The following is a 23,724-nucleotide window of genomic DNA, read 5'->3' as shown; positions in this document are numbered from 1 at the left end:
CGGGAGGCCGGCCGGAAGTTCAGGCTACAGCGCCGGAGGAGGGAGCCCGCCCACCGCCTACCCGAGGGTCCCCCCAGACGCCGGCGGCTCGGGGCGCACCACGCAATCGGCGGAGGGGGCGTTATCTGCCAGAGGCCGCCGGTGGTGCTTCCCGGACAGGAGGTGAGGGGGGGCCTGTCTATGTAGGAGCGTGGAGGCCCACGTGTACCGGCCCGGAGAGACAGTGGAGTCTCAGGGCGTATTCCGGACGCCACATGCTTCTGTACCACGCGGCGGGGCCCGACCGCGCTGACCTGGTGGGGGATAGTGGACCCAGTGACCAGGGAGAGTGCAGTGGAGAGAGGCAGGGGGAGCGCGTCTGAAGGTCAGGAGGCGGTCTGGAAGTGGAGAGTGGCGGCGCCATTTTGCCTGGCTCCCCCGGTCGCATGAGTACTTAGCGCTGACGCCTGGATAGCTGGCGATTGTGCTTCCCCGCTGCTCAGTTCTCATAGGGGCTTGCCATCGGCGACGGGGGACTCCTTGTTCCCTGGTGTCTGTGCGTTCCCGCCGATTGGAATCTCGGCGTCCAGGGATTTTCCAGGAGCCTCCGGCCTGAAGTAGCGTGGAGGACGTCGAGTAGGGCTGCCCTACGGAGTCGGTCAACGCATCTCGAGCCCGGGACCCTGTACCGATTGGCCTTGGAAGTGACTGGGGGGCCGTCCGCCCCGACGAGGGCTGCCAGGAATTATGGCTAACCAGGTTCGCAAGGGGCGCGTGGTGAAGGACGGAGCGGCCAAATCTTCCCAGCAGCCGGCGTCCCCCGGTCCCAGTGGGTCGCCAAGAGTGTCCGATGATGAGGCCCCGGCTACCAAGGCATTTATGACCGAACTTTTTGCTTCCATCAAGGAGGATATCTCCGAATTGCAGGCGCAGCTGGCGTCTGACCTCCGGGAGGTGAGGAGAGATGTGGATGGGATTGGCGAGAGAGTGGCGACTCTAGAGGATCATGATTTGACCACGGCCAATGATATGCACTTGCTTCAGCAGGATGTCATCCGTCTCACGGAGCAGAATTTGGACTTGCAGGCGCACACGGAGGACCTAGAGAATCGTTCCCGCCGGAACAACATACGTATTAAAGCGGTGCCCTGGGACGGTGAGGCGGGAGACCTGCGAGGCTATGTACAGGAACTGTTTCTGAAGATCTTGGACGACGAGGATGTAAAGGATATCCAGATGGATAGAGTCCACCGCGTTGGTTTACCCAGGAGAGGGGGGGGACCGCCGCCGGACGTCCTTGTCTGTGTCCATGACTTTCAGGTGAAGGAGCGAATCCTTCGTAAAGCCAGGGCCATTACTTCGCTGCAGTTCAGGGACCATCATCCTCAGCTTTTTCAGGACTTGGCGGCTTCTACGCTCCAAAAAAGGAGGGATTTTCGGCCAGTGACTTCCTTTCTGCGGGAGCGCAGCATCGCATATTCTTGGGGTCATCCCTTCAGGATCATCTTCAGATGGCAGAATCGGTTGGTGCAGACGCGCTCCCTCCAGGAGGCAAAGGATCTCTTAGGCTTGGATGATGTTGCTCCATCCCAGGGGTCGAATGCATCCCCGTCTCGGCGGCGACGTCGATCCTCCTCTTGGCACAGAGTGGGGTCCTCACCAGTTCGGGGGCGCCCGGACCGCAATTCCAGCCTGCAGGAAAGGGGGAACGCAGTGGCTTCAGTAGTTTCAGCGACGCTGCCGGTGTCGCAGGCCAGTTCTGGAGCGGCGTGATGGAGAATCGAGTGATGACGGATCGGCGCTGGAGGGGGCATGGACCCCCTGGTCTGGGTGAATGGATGTACTTTTGGAGAAGACTCCCCAGACCATGACCCTGGGAGGAACCGAAATGGTCTCCCTTCCCTGTCCCCGGAGTGGTCGGATCTCCGCGAACTTTGGACAGCAGAGACTGATGAGTATCATGTTCACTGTTTATGTTCCGTTTACAGTATTGATGTTCCTTTTTCTTTCAGGGGGGGGTGGACTGTTGGGGGGGCGGGGGTGGGTACTGCTGGTGGCGACTGGAGCGCGTTGTGGCACTTCTGGTGGGTCTGGAGGGGAGTGATGGTGGCGTGTACGGAACTGGCTGCATTGGTGGAAGGATTACGGGAGGCGGATGGTCGGGCCGATGAGGCTTGGGAGGGGGCTTTGGGCCGTTGGTCACTGTTTCCTCTGCATGACGGGTGGATGACTGTGCGGGTGGGGGCCCCGGTGCTGTCTATGGAGTGTTCTGGTTTCTGGGATCGCCATGCCTGTTAGCATAGGGACATGGAACGTTAAGGGCCTGAACTCGCCACAAAAGAGGCAGAAGGTGTGGAAGTACATAGCTGACCACCAGTTGGATGTGGTAGGGCTCCAGGAGACACACCTGGCGCGTAAGGACGAGATGCGCCTTCGCCATAAAGCATTTCCCATTATCTATAGGTCCTCGGCGTCCTCAAAGCACAGGAGGGTGGCTCTCTTATTTCGCTCTACACTGCATTTCCAACCTCATGATGTGTGTGGTGATAAGGATGGACGCTGGCTGATGGTGAAGGGGCTGGTCCGTGGGAGGCTTTGTACTTTTGTGGTGGTATATGTCCCCAATGCTGGTCAAAATCAATTTTTACAAGGTGTGTTGCAACGGGTGGGTGATTTTGCGGAAGGGAACCTGTTCCTCTTGGGGGACTTTAACCTGGTGTGGGATGCGAGTGTGGATAGCTCTGGCTCCCATAGGGCTCATACAGGGGTGTTTTCTCCCTCCTCGCAGCGGTTGGTGGGTGACCTAGGACTGGTGGACAGCTGGCGTTTTTTTCATTCTACCTCCCGAGATTACACTTTTTTCTCGCATGTCCATCATTCTTATTCCCGATTGGACCACATTTTTATTAGCCAGGCACTTAGGGGTGATGTCCTTGACTCCGTCATTCTTCCACTCTCGGTCTCTGACCACAGTCTGTTGGTGCTTACCGTCCGATGGTCGTCTTCTGGTGATGTGCAGCGGAAGTGGTACTTCCCGGCTTCGGTGGTGCGGGATGATGTCTCTAGTAAGGCGCTCCGTAAGGCCATCAGGGAATTTTTCGAGTTGAACCCAGTGTCGGACACCTCGGTCTCCAACACTTGGGATGCGTTGAAGGCGTCCATCAGGGGCACCTGCTTGGGCCTCAATGCGACTCTTAATAAAGCACGGCGCAAGGACAGGGAGGCTCTGGAGACCGAACTGGCGAAACTTGAGCAGGCTCACAAGCTAAACCCCTCTAGAGTCACTCTCCGGCCGTTGACCGCTATTCGTGGGAAATTGAGAGCCCACTACAACAACAGAGCTGAGCTGACGCTATTGAGGATGGGCAGGCAGTCTTATTCCTGCGGTAATAAGGTGGGAAGGCATCTGGCTCGGCAACTGCGGGATAGGCGGGAGCGTGAGTATATCGGGGGGATTCGGGACGCTGCGGGAGGGTTGCATCACCGGGATGAGGACAAGGCTGCGGTTTTTGGCCGCTTTTATGCGGATCTTTACGCTGGAGTTGAGTTAGATGCGAGAGCCCAGGAGCAGTATCTGCAGCGCTTGGCCCTTCCACAGGTGTCCAGAGAGTGGAATGACGTCTTGGCGGCTCCAATTACCAGGGAGGAGGTCCTTGGGGCTATTAAGAATTTGAAACTGCACAAGGCCCCTGGGCCAGACGGATATACTGCCGTCTTCTACAAGACGTTCGCCTCTGAACTTTGTGATTTCTTGGTGACCCTTTTTAACAGCATGGCTGAATCCGGCTCTTCGGAGGGTTCCCTGGCCGAGGCGGTTATAACGGTTCTGCCGAAACCAGGGAAAGACCACACTCAGTGTGCCTCGTTTCGCCCCATAGCGCTCCTTAACTTGGATGCGAAATTATACTCGGCGATCTTGGCGCATAGACTGCAGGATCTGCTACCTGCGATCATACACCCAGACCAGTCCGGGTTTATCAAGGGGCGTCAGACACACGACAATACGCGTAGAGTAGTGCATCTCATTGAAAAGGCGGACAGGTTTCGCATTCCGGCGGTCCTGGTGGGGTTGGATGCCGAAAAGGCGTTCGACCGGGTGGACTGGCGCTTCCTGTTTCATACGATGATGGCTTTTGGCTTTTCGGAAAAGTTCATTACCATGGTGAAAGCCAACTTCTGCATCCCTAGATCTCGAGTGGGAGTTAATGGTTACCTGTCAGCTTTTTTCCCGCATACCAGAGGCACTAGGCAGGGTTGTCCCCTGTCCCCGCTTCTGTTTGTGTTGAGCATAGAGCCCTTGGCGGTGGCGGTGAGGGAACATGCGGGCATTCAGGGCATTCCGTTCACGGGAGAGCAACACAAAATCACGCTCTTCGCGGACGACGTCCTTCTATCCGTGGCGGACCCAGAACGTTCGTTGCCTTGTGTTAGGGAGGCCCTGCTGAACTATGAGGCGGTGGCCGGCTTCAAGGTTAACTACAGCAAGTCATACGTCCTGAATCTTACTCTATCGCCGGTTGACGTGGAACGAGTGCGCACTCTGACACCCTTAGCCTGGGCTGCTGCTTCGATCGTCTACTTGGGGGTCCACTTGACTCCTACTGTGGGCAAATTATTCGCGGCCAATTTCCCCTCTTTATTGGCAAAGACTCGAGCCGAGTTGGACAGGTGAAAGCCTAAATTTTTGTCTTGGTTGGGCAGGATCCATGCTGTGAAGATGGTTCTTCTTCCTAAATATTTGTATTTATTTCAGGCTTTACCCATCTCTTTGGACTGCGACTATCTTCGGCGCCTTAGGACGCAGATATTGCGATTTGTGTAGCAGGGTGGCCGATCGCGCTTGTCCTTTGCACTACTACGTAGACCGAGGTCTGAGGGCGGTGTGGGTCTTCCTGATGTCCAGCTTTATTATAAAGCGGCGCAGTTGAGGATATTGGTGGAGTGGTCGCAGCAACAGTCGGAGAAGCATTGGCTGCACATGGACCGGAGTGTGGCGGGGAGGTCAGTGTGGGATTTGGCTTGGAAACCCAAGAAGGACCGCCCTTTGAACGCGTATTTAAGTACTCCTACGAGTACTGTCCTGAAGGTATGGGACACACTCGCTGGGGACGAACGTTGGACTACGTTCCCCTCACCCTTCACACCCTTGCATTACAATCCGGCCTTCCCGCCGGCGCAGCGGGAAGGGAACTTCGATGCCTGGAGGGAGGGAGGATGTAGGGCTCTGACCCACCTGTTCCATGGTCCGGTTCCCCTCACTTTTGCTAATTGCGTGAGGGACTATGGGGTTCCCCAGAATGACCAATACCGTCATGCACAACTGCTCCATTGGGCCACGTCTCCGGGGGTACTGGAGGCGGCCACGAGACCGCATTCTCCATTCGAGGCTTTCCTGCTGCGGACGTCGACAATGAAGGGGGTCATCTCCTTTCTGTACCAGCTTTTGCTTAAATCGGCGATCTCGCCTAGGCCTCGATATATGGGCCAATGGGAAGAGATGCTAGGGCGGGATATCTCAGACACTGAATGGTCGGCTTTGTGGAGGGATGTCGCGAAGTTTAATCACTCGCTTCACCTCAGGGAAGCCCACCTCAAGACTCTTATGCAGTGGTATTTATGCCCGACCAGGCTACATCGCTTCTACCCGGCCACTTCTGATAAATGTTGGAGGGGCTGTGGGTTTCTTGGGGACTTTCGCCACATCTGGTGGGACTGCCCAGTGATTCGGCCTTATTGGGAAGAAATCCTTTCGCATATTAGGGATATTCTGCAGTATCCTATAGAGGATTCGATGGCCTCCGTCCTGTTAGGCCTCCGAGAACCCGGTCTGGAGCTCCAAACCAGGGCGGACAAGAAGATTTTGTGGCTTTGCCTGGGTGCTGCCAAGATTACGTTGGCAGCTGCCTGGAAACAAAAAGAGGCACCGGCCATTTCACTGTGGCACGCCCGGCTGTGGAAACTCCTGAGTTTGGAAAGAATGGCGGACATATTCCTTGGTAATTTTAAGAACTTCCAATTCCAATGGGGCCCATTGGTGAATTTCCTGTCTAAGGGCCTGCCGTCAGCTGTCTGCCCAGCGTCCTTGAGGTCACTCCATTTGTTTCAGGTCTAACTTGGTTGTTCGGAAGTGTTTGGATTGATTGAGTCGCCACCATGGGGGGAGGGGAGGGAGGGGGGGAGTTCTGTTTATCGGGTTATGGTTCACCAAGGTACCTAGCGAGGATCTATGGCCGGTTGTTTGGTTCAGCCGTAATATGGACATGGCAGCCATGGGCACTAGCCAATGCCGGACATTTGCCTATGTTATTATGGATTCGGCATTTTTGCATTTCTGCTACCGGACTGGTTCTCCTCGAGGGGAATTTTATTGCACCTTGGTGAATTTCTTGTGTGTGCCGTTTTTTTTTCTCTGAAACTGAAAATAAAAATTTTACAAAAAAAGAAATTTACTGAAAAACCTAAGGTTACAGGGCTGTTATAGTTAGGAAATAGAATTTGCCAAACCTTAGACATGCACACTAAAAAACTTAAGGTTACAGGGATGTTATAGTTAGGGTCAGATTTTACACGCATAAAATCATGGAAATTCAATAGTTCTAGTTATCTCAAGAAACTATAACGCACACCCTCACCATGCACTGCTAATTTCCCCACATATTAAACCTATTACACCAGCGCAGGTCTGTGTGCAGCATGCAGGGACTCCAAGTCACAGGAATTAATTCCCCAGGAGGCGCCCTCGCAGCTGAGGCCAGGGGAGAAGCCCCCTCTCAGGCTACATAGCGCCATCGGTGTTCCCATTGTTGTGCAGCATACGGGGACTCCTAGTCCCAGGAATTACTGCGCAAGGAGGATTACCGCCCTCCCGTGCTACACAGCGCTATCGGTGTTGTCACTGCACGGGACGTGCACACGTGCCGTGCCCGGCCGAACCCTGGGCCTGCCCTATGCCCATTAGTGGCAGGAAGAGACAGGGCAGGGCTCACTCTTTTTTTAGATTAGTACATTATACACCACGTATCTAATTGGTTCATCTTCTGCTGATTTTGAAATTGCTATTTTTGTGGGCAACTATTGTTCTCTGACCAGTGTTATAACTTGGTAGCATTTATATTATCTACAAGTGACTACTGCTTTGTTAACTCAAAAAGGGGAAATGTAATCTACTGGTTTCTAGCAAAGATCCCTCCAGTTCTAAGAAAATACGAAAGACCCATGGGTCTAACTGTACCTTGGACGACATAGATTCAGTTATAGAAGAGGTTGAGACCATTTGATAAAAAACAAAAACCCACACAGGTAGCTAAGCCTGACCATAAGGCAGTGACAGCAATGTTCAAACGCAAAACGGCAAGGGAAGGTGTCGAAAATTCAACTGAGATCTGTACTTACTACTGGATCAAATCGTACTGCTGAGAACATGATCATTGTTGTGTCACCACTGACTGGAAACTCCCTCCTTTCACCTAAAAGTGTTATATTCCCTAATATCCCCAGCCATAATAAGTATGCATCTCTAGAGGAATCTTGCCTATGTCCCCCTCCATCTTCGGCAGATATTGAACAGACTGTTACACTGGCCTCTGTGCAACCCACTGATTCCGGTGATACGCACTCGATGCAGAGGGTGATGGACTAAACTCCCTGCGTCATGACTTGTACGAACTCAAACTTTTAGTTGGGAAGCTTACTTCTAGAATTGTAACCTGGCAAAGTTACAATTGATGGCTAATTCCAATTGTAGATATGGGGCGGGAAATGTTCTACAGGGGGAATCTCAAACACTGTATTGATGATATTTACACATGCAATGTTGCAATGTGTGTTCCCTCCTCACAGGTTCTTAAGTAGCCCCATCTGCTGCTCATTCAATTAGCCTAAATTTCTCAGATGGGGCTAACTTGGGTCCCCCTTTACTAGTGTACGACCCCCGTATTACTCATAATTTTGAGAACAAACTTTTCAACTTTGGTAACAAAAGCACTTTATCGTGCCCCCTCAAACCCCAATCAGGCGAGCTACTGCACCAGCTGCCCAAATGTCCACTTACGAGACCGAGGTGGTTTGGCTTTACTGGGAAACCATCCACTAGATATCCCATTATTCTGAGTGGTCCTTTCCCAATGCAGTGGCACCTGATGGGATCAGTAAGATAGTGTACATGACCCTTGTTCCCAAACTTGTCCTAATCATGTTCGAAGATTCAGAATCACTATTTAACAAGGTTATACACTCGATCCGAACTAAGCGCAAATGCTTAGCCATAATAAGGTCCAACATCATACATACTAAAGGCTATCCACTGGGCTTGACCCAGTATGACTACATTTCTGTGATGCTTAATGATAAGGCATTGGTTGTCGGGCTAATGAATTTAGAAGTATCCACCTTTTCTTCTGCTATTAAGCTTTGGTTACACCCTTCTTTAGGCTTTAAAGCATCCTAGCAACTATCCTTTTAGTACTCTGCCAAATGCTGGATGGGTTGGGTCAAGCACTGATGCAATCCATTGACTAAACCCACGGACAGGTAATTTGTCCTCCAATGCAGAATCAGTTACAAACATTATACTAGGTCCTTATGAAACCAGTTTATACGCTGACCCTGTGACAGTGATGGAAGCGTGGTACCTGGATCTTGAGTCAACACAACGGTCTGATGGGGAAGAACAAGAAGAACACACCCAGGCTAATTACTAGCCCCGGCATAAACCAGAAAGTGAGGTTAGCCAATTTTTCCATCATCTCCGGGAATGTGTCTGGTATACATTCAAAACCCTGCGAAGCTGAATGGGGCTCTTATATAGAAACATTTAACTGTGTATATTCCAAGAGACATGGTCTACTGATAAGGTATATCTTAATGATTTTACCACCTATATCATAGAGGCCATACCAGCTCGGAAATCTGGTTGTGCTTCTGGGGGATTACTGTTTTTGTAAAAAGATTCTGTGCCTTGCTCACACACTATGCTAAAAGCTGACTCTCATGACTTAATGGAAGTTCATCTTGTGTTTCCTATGGGTTTGAGTGTGGAAATTGTTAATGCTAATATATGATCAGTAACAGCGAGGTTAGATTCCCTTGTAGCACTTTTCTACATTCTTAGTGAATTGCAGCAGAAGCATGCCAAAATTATTGTTGCTGGTGATTTCAATGCCACCTTTGAGCCCTCCACTAGCATTAATACTCTGCCTGAGTAGGAGGATAAACAATGGGATATCCCTACACTAACTGGTACCCCTCTTTGGAATTTTTTTTATCTAGCTCTCCAGTTAACCTAAATTGTGGTCGGTAGGGGTCTGACAGCCTGTAAAGGGTGAACTCATTCTGACCCAGAGATAGCACCGACCTTTAACCCCTTGCATGCTGATGACGGCCCCCATCCGTCATGCACTACGGCGCTCGTGTGCTGCTGACGGCTGGGGGCCGTCATAAACCCGCCCACTCGCGATTCTGCCGCACAGGCGCAGAATCGCGGCAGCATGCAAGGGGTTAAGAAAGGGGCCTAGCAGAGCAACATCGATTATGTTCTATTCGATTTGCACTTATTGCCCTAACCCGAGGATATGAATATCAACAATCGCATTGATAGTGATCAGAACTCCTTGATTACTACCGCTAAGGGAGCTGTCTTTGATAGACCATTTGTTCTGGATCACACACAGGTGCCTCTTCCATTGCTATCTAATAATCACTGTCAAGTCTTTTGGCCCCAAGTTGTGTTAAACTCGAATCTGATGTCTGAGATCTATCATTGGTTCACTGAACACACAGCTAATTTTGTTGAATGCCTTGAAGAGAATATTCCCATAATAGAGGTTCTCCAAGTTGTAGGAGCTGTTTTACAAAAAGGTCACAGATAACCAACTTCCTTGTCTTTAAAGTAAAAAAGTAAAACCTTGGTTTAATCAAGAATGTGCTGAAGCCAAAAGAGATCTGAAGCAAGCCATTAGATCGCTCCCACACCCAGAAATAAAAAATTCTAGACACCAGCACAAACAAACATTAGAGACGATGACTAGAATCTCGCAAGATAAAGTGTGAAAAGACTTAGTTCATGCTGCCAGGATAAACAACAAAAACATTCTGGCAAATTCTATATCCTTAACCACCCCAAGCCCTAAAAAAAACACACTTACCACCCCAAATCCTAAAAACACCTTATACCCATATCCATCTCATAACCCTAAAACACCCTTACACCCAATACCCTGACCCACCCTAAATGTTAATTATAAACATACATATAAATAAACACACATACACACATACCTTAAATACACTGCCATGCATGGTAAAGGCATATGCGCGGTAAAAGCATGTGTGATAAATGCTTTACATTGTGAAGGCAATCAGCGGTAAAGGTATCATGGAAAAGCCATTGCGGGGTAAATTCTCCTTTGTGAATAATGTTTAATGCTAGTAGAAATCCCCTTTATTAGGACACCACAATTGCTGTGGGAGGAGAGGCACAGAGAAATAACACGTATTACGTAGGATCCTACTATTGGATAAAAATTAGAAGCCATTTCGTGACTTGTGATTTTACAGCTGATGCCTCCTTAGATAGACATTATCGCCTACTAGTGATACAAAGTTACCCTTCAATCCTCAGGACAGTTTTTGCTTTACAAAACTTGTAGCCCTTAAGGCTTCCTCGAACGCGGTGCCCATCAAATGGAATTCTCACCCTCCAGTGGTTATGTGTGTGACAAGTGCCCATATTATGAAAAGTGATGGAAGACTTTTATCATTCGGTTTTTGCTTGCCCTAATATTCTTTTTATTTTAATTCTCGTAATTTTATTGTAGACGTACTGCTTTAAAAAAAGTTCCATAGAAAGGTTTTCTTTAATACTTAAAAAAAAAACAGCCTCAGCGGTCATCAATTTATCACAGTTTTATGAGAACCAGTGACTGCAACAGGTGTATGTGTGCACTTATCTTCCTGTGGGTTAAGCACTGGAGGTCTTACAACCAATAGGCAGCGATTGGTAGTTTACCACCTGTGTGCACCGAGGAGTAGACAGGATGTGCTCTGGTGTACCTCACGCCTATTCACTCTGCAAAACGTGGAAATATACTTAATCTCCTGCAATTGGTTTTGCTTTACAAGAAATCTATCAATAGGTCTGTTAGATCTTGGTACCATAATGGACACAAACGCAATGTCAATCTGTACAAAAGTAATTATTAAATGCCCATCCTTACCTGAGCTCGAGACATCCTAGCTGCAAAGCCATGCCTTCACTCACTTTTGTTGCGTACTGCTGCATGTAGTCATTACGCAACTGTCAAAGGAAAAGGGTAAATTACTTTGGGTTTCTGATGTTACTTTTCTTCAAATCATTTGTTACACATAATTCTATGATTACTTATTTTCCCTTACTCCTAGTCACCCCATTATGTTGTATATGGAGACACTTAGGCTAGGCATTGTAGATGAGTACCATGCTAGCTTCAAAGGACCAAAGGTTATGAAATAACATTGTCCAGTGCTTGACAACTAATACACTTACATGGTAAGTCTTCAGCTAAAGAAAAAACCACTTTTTTCTTAAATGATATTCAGAATGTGTGAGTCTTTCTAGAAGAATGCATTAGTATCATTGGTGCTGATATAGCTGAAGCCTAGAGGGGCGGGAGCAATGAAGCGATGTACATACATACAACCAGCCAAGTAGGGAACAATGAAAATTTGTGTATGTTTGTTTGACAAAGAAGATGTATGTTTTTGGTCCTCAGCCTGGTGGAGTTGAGAGATTTCTAATCATGGTGGATAGGGTGCTCCTTGAAATGACATGAGGTCAGCTTCTTGCTAAAGTGCAGCAGCCAGTGGACAAGCTGGTGATGCTACTAGTTCTTGTGATGGCCTCCTAGGTCCTCTGCAGGAGGGATGGTTCACTTGGGGTTACTGCCTTTTTGTTGGTACAGCAGATATTAATGGTGATGTAGGCCTGGGAAGCAGCCAGTGCAAGTCAACCAGTACAGAAGGAGCAACGTCACTTTACTACGCACGTCGTTTGAAGGGGCCACACTACAGTCATTTGTTGCTACCATCCATATGGACCATGGCATATGGTTGTTCTTAGGTCTGAGACTGGCAGAGAGGGTTTTATTCCGAGTAAATGGGAGAGTAGGTATCAGGCTCTCTGAGATTTTTTGGTAGTCTGGTTTGTACAGAACCCACTGTCAATGAAGACTGCAAGTGATTTTGCATTTGTGCAGAAACAGAGTACAAAAACGTTCAAGCTTCCAGCCAAAGAAACTTTCCAGGGAGTAGTTACAATGGTGCTGCTGCAATGAAGATAGATGAATTATATTCTAGTCTGACGTAAGCCCTCTGCATCCAGTACTGGATGAGGGAGAGTCAATCTTTGAATAAATAGATGACCTTCAAGTAGAGGCATGATGTCAGCAGTGTATTATGCATTTCTGATGTTAGTTAAAGGATCACAGAAGTTAAGAATAATCGTTAACGAACTTCGCAAGCCAGCGGTAGCCTTTGTTATACGGAAATCACCATCTGGATGAGTTGGATGGCGACATAGGAGGAATGCTACCTTCGTCTGTTGTAGTTTACTCCCATGCATGTTGTCCGAATGCTGATCAGAGCTTGGATGGTAATCAGTGTTGCAGCGAGACCTAGGAGGACCAGGAAGCAATGATCACCAATGGAATGTATGACGGTATTACGCATACGTTCAGGACGTTTAGTACAAATTCGTCTTTAGGACGCATTTCTTCAGTACACGAGTCATTTTAATTTCCTATTCCAACTCCAGTCTGTGCGTCAGTAGGGACGTTGTTGGACTTAAAATCCAATACCATTCCACCAATGCGCCCCCTCCCGAAAAGCATCTTTGTTTTGACTTTCAGGCTGAACGAATGCGTGCTAAGGCAGCGTTCGTTCTATTGTCGGCGCAGCGTGATTACAGGCTTTGTCTGAAAGGACGTTTTTCTCACTAATATATGTGACGTGTAGAATCATCTGCAATGTGTGTTGGTTGCTGCTGATTTAGTCCTTCAGTTGGATGGTAGCTGCCTTTTCAATCATCTTTGTTCAAAACAGGAGGTGATAGTAGGGATGGTTAGTTCTGAAAGTCTTTAAGACAGAACCTCCCCTCCCCCTCAGAAGTGGTAGGATTAGTCCTGTTTCAGGTAAGTTATGGTAGATACCTAGTTTGCTGGAGACTGCTTAGGAAAGCTCACTGTTGCATAGGAGGTTGCATGTTGACGGTCAGGCATGAGAAGATACATATACATCATTTCTCATTAAACCAGTGTGTGAGTCGTTTGCACAGTTGTAGCACCTTAGCTTTACTGTGATCACTTTATGATAAAAGGAAGTACTTACCCTGGTCAGCTTGTAAACTTATACCAGTTCAGACATTACATCACACCCACGCTCTTAGCACAAATATGTCATAAGAGCAGTCCTGTTTTCACATGCAGTAATGCTACGCATTGACATCACAGTACCCTGCCAACTGCGCATTTCCAAATTACATATTATAAATGCAGTATTGTAACTGTAAACAACTACACTGTGAAACTACGAAAGGCCTTACAGCCAATATATCATGGCAGGGAAACATCCTTTACAAAGCAACTTTTACCACGCAGTGCCTTTACGACGCAACTTTTACAACGCAAACCATTACAACGCATTGCGCTGGGGGGCGCTCTAGGAGAGGGAATAGGTTTAATTTACTATCCAACACTTTCCCTACTATCCACGGGGACTGGAGTTGGAATAGTAAATTAAACTATTCACTACCCAGCGCCCCAAAGCACTATGCGTTGTAAAGGCATGCGTTGTAAAAACAGCGCTGTAAAGGCATGCGATGTAAAAGCATGCGTTGTAATGTCATACATCCATCATGGCAAAATATTGAATCTTACCTGCTGGTAAAAGTATAGTAATGTAGTCCTGTCCTTCTTAAAAGATTCAATAAAGTCTTCTGGAAGATACCGTACTCGAAGGTCATACCTTGGAAAAAGAAACAAAGTTAAATATACTCTTTTTGACCAGTAAGAAGATTTACTGTGCTTGCAGAATTATAAGAATGTATATATTGGGTTGTATGATGTTACACCGCGATCTTTTAGATCGCGGTCCATCACAACGCATCTTTTACAACGCAAGTCGTTACCACGACTTGCGATTTACGGTACTGGACTTAGGAATAGTAAGATTTACTATTCCAACTCCAGCCTACGTACAGTAGGGAAGGTGTTGGAATAGTAAATCTACTATTCCTTAGTCTAGAGCGCCCTCCAGCGCAAGTCGTGGTAACGACTTGCATTGTAAGAGACGCGTGGTAATGGCAGCGCGGTGTTTTGACCGCGTTGTCATGGACGTTCCCCATATATTGCATATTTACATAATCACCATTTTGTTATCCTTCAAACCATCTCCCCCATCCTTCCACTCTACCTCTATCAGTCAAATGTGACCAATCCGTCAATATATGTATTCATCTCTTCATTGTCCATCCATAAGTGCATGTATCCATCTATCTACCCCATCCACTCATCCATACATACATCACTCCAAACCACACACCTACAAATAACCCATTATCATCCTAACCCAACATGCCCACAAAACCCATCCAACCCACTCACCCAGCCGGGGATTGCGACCCCCACACTGATTGGTATTGGAAACGAGCATATTGTGGGCATCCCTTCTAAATACTCCATCGGTATGTGATGTATCAATGTTTTGCAACCTTTAATCTGGGTACAAAACATTAAACTTACCCAATTTCGAGCTGGGGTAGTAAACCATTTTGCAAAAGGAAGGGGACCTCTTCCTCTTTGTGAATGCAAAAAAAAGTTTACTGGAGAGTAGGCACTGTTCTAAAGATTCATTCCCAACTGTCAAAAAACCTTTAAAAAAAGTTTTAAAGGTAGCACTTAAAGTTACGTTTATTTAAAGGCAATCAGTGACACAGTGGTTTGCTGACCCTAGCAGGCCACTAATAAGAGTGAGTCACAATTTGCGACCTACCTCAATATTATATAGGATTACAACCCACTCTGAATCAGAATTTTAGGAATCAACATAATAGTGGATAAGTTAGTTCATAAAATTATGTACTGGTAGCAAAAAAAACTGGTTGACAAATATTGACTAGTTTTTGCGACCGTTATTTAATGCATCTGGGACCAGATGTACTAAAAATTAATTCACAAAGAGTGATTTAAAATTGCGCATTGGCTTTTTACGAATCGATTCTCATTTTGTGCACCCACCTGTGCACTCATAGGTCGGTTAGCAAAATAGTAGGTGGCAATTACTCCTTCCTCATTACTATTCATGAGGTAGGTCACAAATTGTGATTCACTCTGAATGGATGCCATCACAGGGATGATGATCTGCTGGGGTGAGCAGATCACCATGCCTGTGACCGCATTTAAATAATGGAATATATATATTTTTTTTGTTGTAATTAGCCCATTTTCATAAATAAATATTTCAATAAAAAATACTTTAAAAAAAAAAGTGTAAGAGTTGGCAGTGCTGCCCAGGACCACTGGATCAGTGGATATTTCAGTGGGTATTTTTAAATCTTCCATAATTATTCAATATATATTGCGCCAAAGAGGACCGATGATATTAATCTAACTGTGCGCGGTGAAGAGGTTTAGGTTTAGCACAAATTGTCCATTTTAAACATCATTATGTGTTTCCCAGTCCCAGCTATCACCTCCCGTGATGCTGCACAAGGTCATCTATTAGTGACAAATACTGCTGACTCAGTCCCCAAAGCACTGCATTTAAATAAGTACATGATATTTGGTACTACCCAGTGGTCGAAGTGAATTTAAAAAAAGCATGGGAATTGTGATGCGGTGCACAATAGGGGCGGGGCGAGTACGTGTGGGGGCGGGGTCAAAGGAGTGGCAAAAAAAACCTAAATATGCCATAACTTTCATCTTTAGGTATGTACGTATAAAATAACACACAGCTTAAATGTAAAATAAATGCAAGTTAAGTTAATTAGTGGGAAATGCGCTATCGTACTTTATGAAACCTGTATTAGTTAATGCACTGCAGAGGTCTGTATCACCGGCGTAGCTAGGGGGGAGCGAGGGGGGCGGACCGCCCCAGGCGGCACTGTTTTGGAGGCGGCACGTGTGGCCCGTTGCGGCCGGTTTTATAATTTATTTAGGGGCATTCACTCTGTCTGACACTTTGTCAGTCAGTGTCCTCAGCCGCAAATAAATTATAAATGCGGCGGCAAACTCACCTTCTTTCAACTGCTGCCTGCAGCGTACGCACGTAGCACGCATGATTGGGAGCTGCAGTGTCACCGCGCTACCGCGATGTGCGCAGCTTCCGGCAGGCAGGCTTGAGGGACGGATATGATGTTAATGTGCGCGTTAGTGAGGTGTGATGAAAACACCCAAAACAGCGGCTGGCCTGGCATAAGAGTGACGCCACTTTCAATGCCCAATGTCTATGGGATACTTATTAGGGCGGTGCAGCAAAAGGGCGCCAAAAGGGCGCCATTTCAAGATTAGCTGCAGTGCACTCACTGCTTGCAATACCACGGGCAGTACATACCGCGGGTGAGACGGGCCTCTCAGGCTCACCCGACCCTCACCAGCACAGTGACCGGCTAACTGGGCAGCCTGTAGCGGAGGGAGCTGCTTATCTAGTTAATCCTCCCAGCGGCGCGGATCTACTCGTGAATCAATGCCGGTGTGATTTGAGCTGGGCGGGCACGGATCATAGAGGTGAGCGCTGGCATTTTTTCCCCGTTATCATACCTGCTTCACATAAGCCCAGATCAAAACTTGTTGTAATTAATCAAGCCCACTGTCGGGCCTTCCCACAGGCTTTCTTCAATTGAGAAAGAACAACATGACGATTCATATTATTATCCGAACAGCAGCCCCCACACACAGATCTGGTGGTACCTCGCCTTCCTTTTTTTAAATGCTGGCATCCAATGCACCCCAGATAGTTATTATTATGCACTAGTGGTGCACAAATTCCAGACGGAAACGGGTATTTAGTTCTTTTTACCGAGCTGCCCTAGGCTATCCCAGCCTCTAATCTTAAATGATGTTGGCAGGATGTTTTCCCCCCTGTGTCGCAATTACCTAAATGCTGATTCCGCCCTACCCCCCAAACATCATTTCGGTCCCAGGCAGCTGGTCTGACTCAGAGCAGATCGTTATCTCTGAGGCCAGTCCACTCTGCAGGAAAAGAGTGAGAAGCTGCAGTGGACAGTATAAGTGGCAAAATGTGATGGATTCAGGCACTCTGAAGACTGTGTTGTATTTTTAGCTATAGTAATGGAAAACTCACAGGCACGCAAATCATAGTCCCTGCTTTGATTTACTCACGAGGAAGTGCCACTCGAAGAGTCACACAATGAAAACATATAAATATCACACATAAGCAATTATAAATATTGACAGCTATGTAAATTTGTATGTAAGAATCGTGTCTAGGCCCTTTGCAAAATGTTACAATGAGAACAGAAGGCTGGTATTTTTCTCGGAGGTGGGAGACAGATGCAGGAGGGTAAGGGTTAGGGTTGTGAGGGTAGTTTCAATAACAAGCTGAACCATGCTATAAAATGTGCTTTTTAGGCTAGCGTGTGGTCATGAACAGATCATTCTGAGCAGCAGCAGTGCCTGCCAGCCTGCAGTTACACAGTGTGTCTCTGGTTTGTACACTTATATTTCTGGTGCCGTGCAGCAGTTCTAAGATGTTCTTAGAGTTTCTCATTGCTCAAATGGGTAGGATCTCTGATATTTAATATGTGCCTCTCATCTTGATTGCTTGATTTTTGCCCGCAAGATAGTGTCACTCATAGATGTTGGAATGTCACTCATAATTACACTGGAATTATGAAAATGTCACATTGCAATCTGAAACCATGGCAGCTATGGTTGTGTGGTGCGCTGCGCGAGTCAGGCAGTCTCTCCTGGGCAATGTCAACCTCCCGCGCAAAGACACTGGCTAATGCTGGGACGAGCCACAGGTCCCTGAGTCATGCTGAGGTCAGCTGCCGCCCGCGGTGCGCATCGAGCGGGTGGCATTTCAAAGGTTTCTGAACTGCGCGACATCCTGGGACTCGGAGCGAGCCTCTAACTATTCGACCCTGTCCCGGTGCCCGGTGGGGATCTTGAGGAATGGATTGATTCAGGATTCCCACCACCGACGCACCACAGTCATACAAATCCATGTTAGCAAAGATGTGTTGTCTTATAGTGAACGTTAAGTCGTCAGTTTGTTCTTCACGCTACAATATTTGATTTAAGAATTGCACTGCATATGTGGCGGTGCAGGTGATGGAGAGAGCCGCAATTAAATGTCATAAATGTAAGTGTTAGTATGGTGGCAGTCTGTGTGTTCTCCTTTGTACTGCCGTTCACCGGTGTATTTAACTGTGTAGCCTTGGACCGTGTCATGTATGTGCATGCAACTTGCATGATCGAGGTAACTATTAGCGGCGATACTACGTGTCTCTCGGTCCTTTTTCCCCAGCCCCCTGCCCCCCTCCCCAGGGGCGGCAATCTGAAGGGTAGCCCCGGGCGCCACAAGCTCTAGCTACGCCCCTGGTCTGTATCTGTAACCAGACAGCCACGGAACTGAATCCTGGTTGAAGCAGTGGAGAATAGTTAGGGGGTCACACACACACCTGAAGCGCAGGGGCCAGGTTGCTGTACTGATGTGCTCCCTAGGTCAGTTGTGGGAGCTGAAGGAGATGCTCGTCCCTGCAAATCTTTGCGGCAAGTGGACAGACTACACTGCCTAATAATATGAGTAATGTGATTTACACAAGCATCTCTCCACTGATTAGGATGCAAGAAGTGGTCTTAGTCATCTTGCACGCGAAAAGTGGAAAATGTGCAACTCTCCAATAGCATGAGGAGCGGGAGTAACACTCCATTGGTTGCACCCACAACTCGGTTTGCGTATAATTGAAAGAATTGATAACAATATACATGCAGACAGCTGTGCTGCCAAGCCAGGCCTACACATGTCCTGGAGGATGGCTGCAATTAATTGCTAATATTTCATTCACAGAAATGCCAGCTTAACCTCACTAGTAAGGGTCAGTGCTTTCGTCATGGTACATCTGTTAGTAGAAACACAGGTTGTATTGTGCCAAATAGAGATGGCAGAGATTTGTTATCACACGTTGCGAGTTTGTCCTTGCACAAGGGGGTTGGTCCTTCCCTCTGAGTCACACCTATGCCCCCTCTTTCCCTTGTTTGCATACATCTTTTTCAAAACTCTAGAAAATGACACCCTGATGTGTCCAGCCACCTCTTTCCAGAACAGAGGTATGTTATGTTTACAAGACACCTGCAGGATCCTCTGATTCCTAACTAGATTGCTTTTTAGAGCCACACTGCCTTAACTGCTCTTTTCACAAGAGCACATTTCTTCCTGTATAAATAAGGCGTTCCTAAAGTTTGCACATTCAGGGCTAGATGTAGGAAAACTACATTTACCGATTCTAAAATACCGACTTTTACCGATTCGGTATTTTAGAATCGGTAAATGCTATGTAGGTAATTACTCGGTAAGTATTATCGAATCGGTACGATTCGGTATTTACCGAATCGGTAAATCGGTATTTACCGATTCGGTAAAAGGGGGAAAACATTCAAGGGTGGCAGGGTGTCACTTTGACACCCTGTTGCACCCCTGAATAGTGCATGGGTGCACATGTGGCATATGTCTGCCACATGGCACTGTTATTAAATGCAAAAAATTGCTTTTTTTAGGGTTTTCGTAATTTACCACCAACTTGTAGTTGGTGGTAAATAACGAATCCTTATGGGTGAAAAGCACTCACTTGAGTGCTTCCTACATTTCAGATTCGGTAATTTAGCGAATCGGTATTTAAGAATTCGGTAATTTACCGAAATCTTAAATGCCGATTCGGTAAATTACCGAATCTGAAATGTAGCCACCTACATCGCAAATGCCTAATACCAGTCGGCAACGGCCGAAATTCGGTAATTTCGGCCGTTACCGACCGGTATTAGGGTTCCTACATCTGGCCCTTAGTTACCTATAAGCCAGACCTACTGACTTTGGTAATACTTGTTCTTAGCTGGTACCAGAGCAGCTCTATTACCTACAAACCCAACATAGGGGCCTTGTCCTTTCCTCTGTTTTGACCACAAGATGTCTTGCTAAAAAGAAGTGTCCTCTGCCATACTGGAAATCAAAAGCACCCTGTGGCATTTTTGGTGCTTCAAACTAACTTGCACAGTTTCGCCAGGTCTCTTCACGATATAGGACCCTTTTCAACAAACTAATATTATGACATAAACTTTAGGTGTCGTCTTTTGCTAGTAATGACTTGATACTTTCACGGTTATTATTTCCCCAAGCAAATTGGACGACTCCACCATGTCTCTTTCTATATCTTTCTTTCAATGTTTATGTCATGTAGTCTCCACTAAAAGTAATTCTGCTTAAATAACACACTATTGTGAGCTGCAATGAGCTTTATGCTCATGAAAGATGGCCTCCACACCACAGCAAAATACTCAACATGAAATGTTAAAGACAGAGTACAGCAATACCACAGTCTGCTTTCTGTGTTTATTTTTTGCATCCATCATTCCACTGGTTCTTCCAACAGTTTCATCACACTGTGTCCCCACCATAGGACTTCTGACACAAACTAACGCCCTGTTTCTGTATCGTGGTAGCACAATCTTTCTTTCCAGGCTACTCCGCCTTTTTGTGCACTAAATACTAGGTTTTGCATTCACTCATCCAACCTTCATTTTCACTCCACTGCAAATCTCCTGGTTTTTGTAAATCAGGTCTCATGTTTGTCCACTCCCTCTATAGCACAACATATTGTTGCCTTCAGCAAATCTGGCTCAAAATATAGGAAACATTTCCAATGTTGAAATCAAAACTTCTAATACAGAAGATACATGTTCAGCCTGGCACTTCCAGTATAAGGCAGCTGGCAAATGTGTTAAATTCTCATGGAGATACTTTTAGCACCCACAAAAAGGTGCAATGGTAGTCTGGCAATTTTATTTTACACCAACGCCTCGTCATGCTGCTATATGTAACTTGTCCTAACTACCCATTTACAAAACATAACCTGGAAAACTGTTGTCTCATTCCAATTTGATCTTCCTCTGTGGGGCACTTGGATTACATGATCCTTCCAAGCAACAAAATGATGAATGCCCAACCTCTAGCATCTCTCGAGTAATACAATGGAGAGAAGATTAAAGTCCACACATTTTATTGGCAAATCACTGCCTTTTCCCTGTAGACATTATTTCAGCCTTCCTTTCAAAGACCATTCTGCATGATCCCTCAAGAGTCTTCAGACTGTCAACTAGTAAAGTGAGCTCAATAACTGGTGTTGCTAATTTGCCCACTTACTTCTGTTTTGTGGCTATTTAGAAGTTCTAATATCATGGATCCAGTGTGCAGGCTCCTTTATTGCTACTTTCACATTCAGTGAATACTTGGAGAATATTGTGAAGAAATCCCCATTTGGGTCTGTAAAAGGCTCACACTAATAAACTGCGGTCACTGCACCCTAGAATTATCACTCTCTGTGCTCCTCGGTCTCTCCTCTCCAGAAGGGTCTGGCGACGACGTATAGAAGTTGTGGCCTGTTTTATACTCACCCTAACAGATTTCATTATTTGTGATTAGCATCGACGTCCTGGGTTCTAAAACATCTCAAGTGTAAACCTTTTACCAGTTGACACTATCTCTACTCCCTCCTCTCCTGGAGGCCCAAATACCAAACATGGAGCATCCAAGGATCCACCTTGAAAGTGGGTGAGGGGGGGGCGAATCTGTACATGATAAATACTTAAGGACCAATCTTTCTGCTTTCAATCTCCCTAGAGAGTGCATGTATCAAACCAATTAATCACTAATTAATCAATGTCATGGTCATGAGTGCTCCTGGTGGCTTACTAGCTCAATTCCACTTGTACTTATTGAGGGAAAATACTGAATAATGCACATCACTGACCCTGTTCACCAACCCTGCCTCCCCTATCTTAGCCAAAGATACCTTAGAATGACCTAGCCTAATTATAACATAATGTTTGATTGGCTACATTTTGCTTTGATTTGTGGATATGTAGCGTTACAGCATCTACTCAATCTATTGCCTAGAGCAGTGGCTCTTAACCTAGGAACCACAGACACCTGGCGGTCTGCCACACATACTTAGGGGGGAAACCGCCACAGTTTAGAAAATTAAATAATGTAAATAATGTTAGCAGGTATATGTACATGGAAAGCTAAAAGTTAAATTGCAAATTTTACATCCCAAAAGGATAAGCTAGAATCCAGAATGTGGTACCAAAGGGGGTGGTGATGGACAGAGCATCTGAACCAATCAAACACTCACACCCAGTCAACAGATCTGGGTTTAATCCATCACCGTTCTTTGGCCCACTCTGCCACCCCAGTTCAGACATGGACAAGCCAAGCCATGCATTTAAGCTTCCTAGGGTCGGTTTCTGGCATTACAGCCATCTTCAGCCAGGCTTGCTTGAATCCAGGGGCAAAGTGAACAAGGGACTCACGTCTGAGCATACCCTGCCAACTTAAGGCGAACAAAGCTCACTTTGCCACTGGATTCAAGCAAGCCTGGCTGAAGACGGCTGAAATGCCAGAAACTGGTCATAGGAAGCTTGTTTCCGGTCCAGGGAAGGCATGGCTTGGCAGTTCGGGCTAGACTGTTCCCATGAGGCACAGGGTCAAACTGATTTGCATATGGCCATGTCTGAACTGGGGTGGCAGAGTGGGCTAAAGAACGGTGATGGATTAAACCCAGATCTGTTGACTGGGTGTGAGTGTTTGATTGGTTCAGATGCTCCGTCCATCACCACCCCTTTTCTACAGCTAGAATCCAGAATGTGGCTTCTTTTTCTAGAAATAAAACCAAATTTTAAAAAGCTCCAATCTTCACATTAAAATTACATTTTTGATATTTGAGTATTTTTTCTGAACTAAATATTTTTTAATATGTTTTATTTGTACGTGTTCCTTTATTTTTGTGTATTATTCTATGTTTCAAATTGTAGAAATTGCTTAATTAGGGTTCCCCAGTTTCCGGTAGTGAATCATTGGGAGTCAGCAAAAGTCAAAAGGGTAAGAACTGCTGATCTAGAGGTCTGGTTCATCTAATATTTATTAACCAATGTCTCTATATTACACTGACCACAATGTATCAACCAATCACAGCTGTTCTTGATGACAAGTTCCAGAAGAAGATGCATAATATCATTAAACGTTACCTCCACTCTGCCTCCACGTGCAGGTACTCATACTTCTCCTGGACTTCGCCCACCGTAAGGTCCGGGTGCAGCCAATGGATCTCATCAGACTTCAAGTGTTTCAGACGGAGCCCGTAGCATTCAGTGTGCAGGATATCTGGTCCAATTCTCCCACTTGAAAGAATAGAGCTAATAATTTCCTAGAACAGAGAATTGTTCAGAATTGTAATTTTAACCATAGTAATCACTACAGAATAGGCTTTGAAATGACTAAAAGAGCTGCAAAATTACAGAGTGTATGCTTGTACCTGATGGACAAAATAACTTGAATCAATCTTAGCCACTGAAAATTGATGTGGGAAATAGTCGAATCCCTAGTTTTTTGCTCTGACTACGGCAAAAGGAGGAGTCCAATGATTCTTGATCAATGTAGAAAATGTAATGTACAGCAGCCTTTAATGTCTGTCACGTCCCT

General features: G+C 46.5%; 1 protein-coding gene across 5 annotated transcripts in view; it reads right to left on the bottom strand.

The window, feature by feature from the left end:
- Positions 1-23,724, bottom strand: part of PTK2B (protein tyrosine kinase 2 beta) — a 500,318-nt gene that overhangs the window by 145,760 nt on the left and 330,834 nt on the right. For all 5 annotated transcript variants that reach the window (XM_078649940.1, XM_078649942.1, XM_078649937.1 and 2 more), the window contains 3 exons: positions 23,271-23,449; positions 13,887-13,974; positions 11,193-11,272 (listed from right to left, as the gene is read on the bottom strand). In XM_078649940.1, the coding sequence (XP_078506066.1) occupies positions 11,193-11,272; positions 13,887-13,974; positions 23,271-23,449 (347 nt within the window). The remainder of the gene's footprint in view (positions 1-11,192; positions 11,273-13,886; positions 13,975-23,270; positions 23,450-23,724) is intronic.

This window comes from Lissotriton helveticus, chromosome 6, assembly GCF_964261635.1.
Source record: "Lissotriton helveticus chromosome 6, aLisHel1.1, whole genome shotgun sequence".
Lineage (NCBI taxonomy): Eukaryota > Metazoa > Chordata > Amphibia > Caudata > Salamandridae > Lissotriton > Lissotriton helveticus.
The sequence above is the reverse complement of the archived record's forward strand: the minus strand, read 5'-3'. Positions and strand labels throughout refer to the sequence as shown.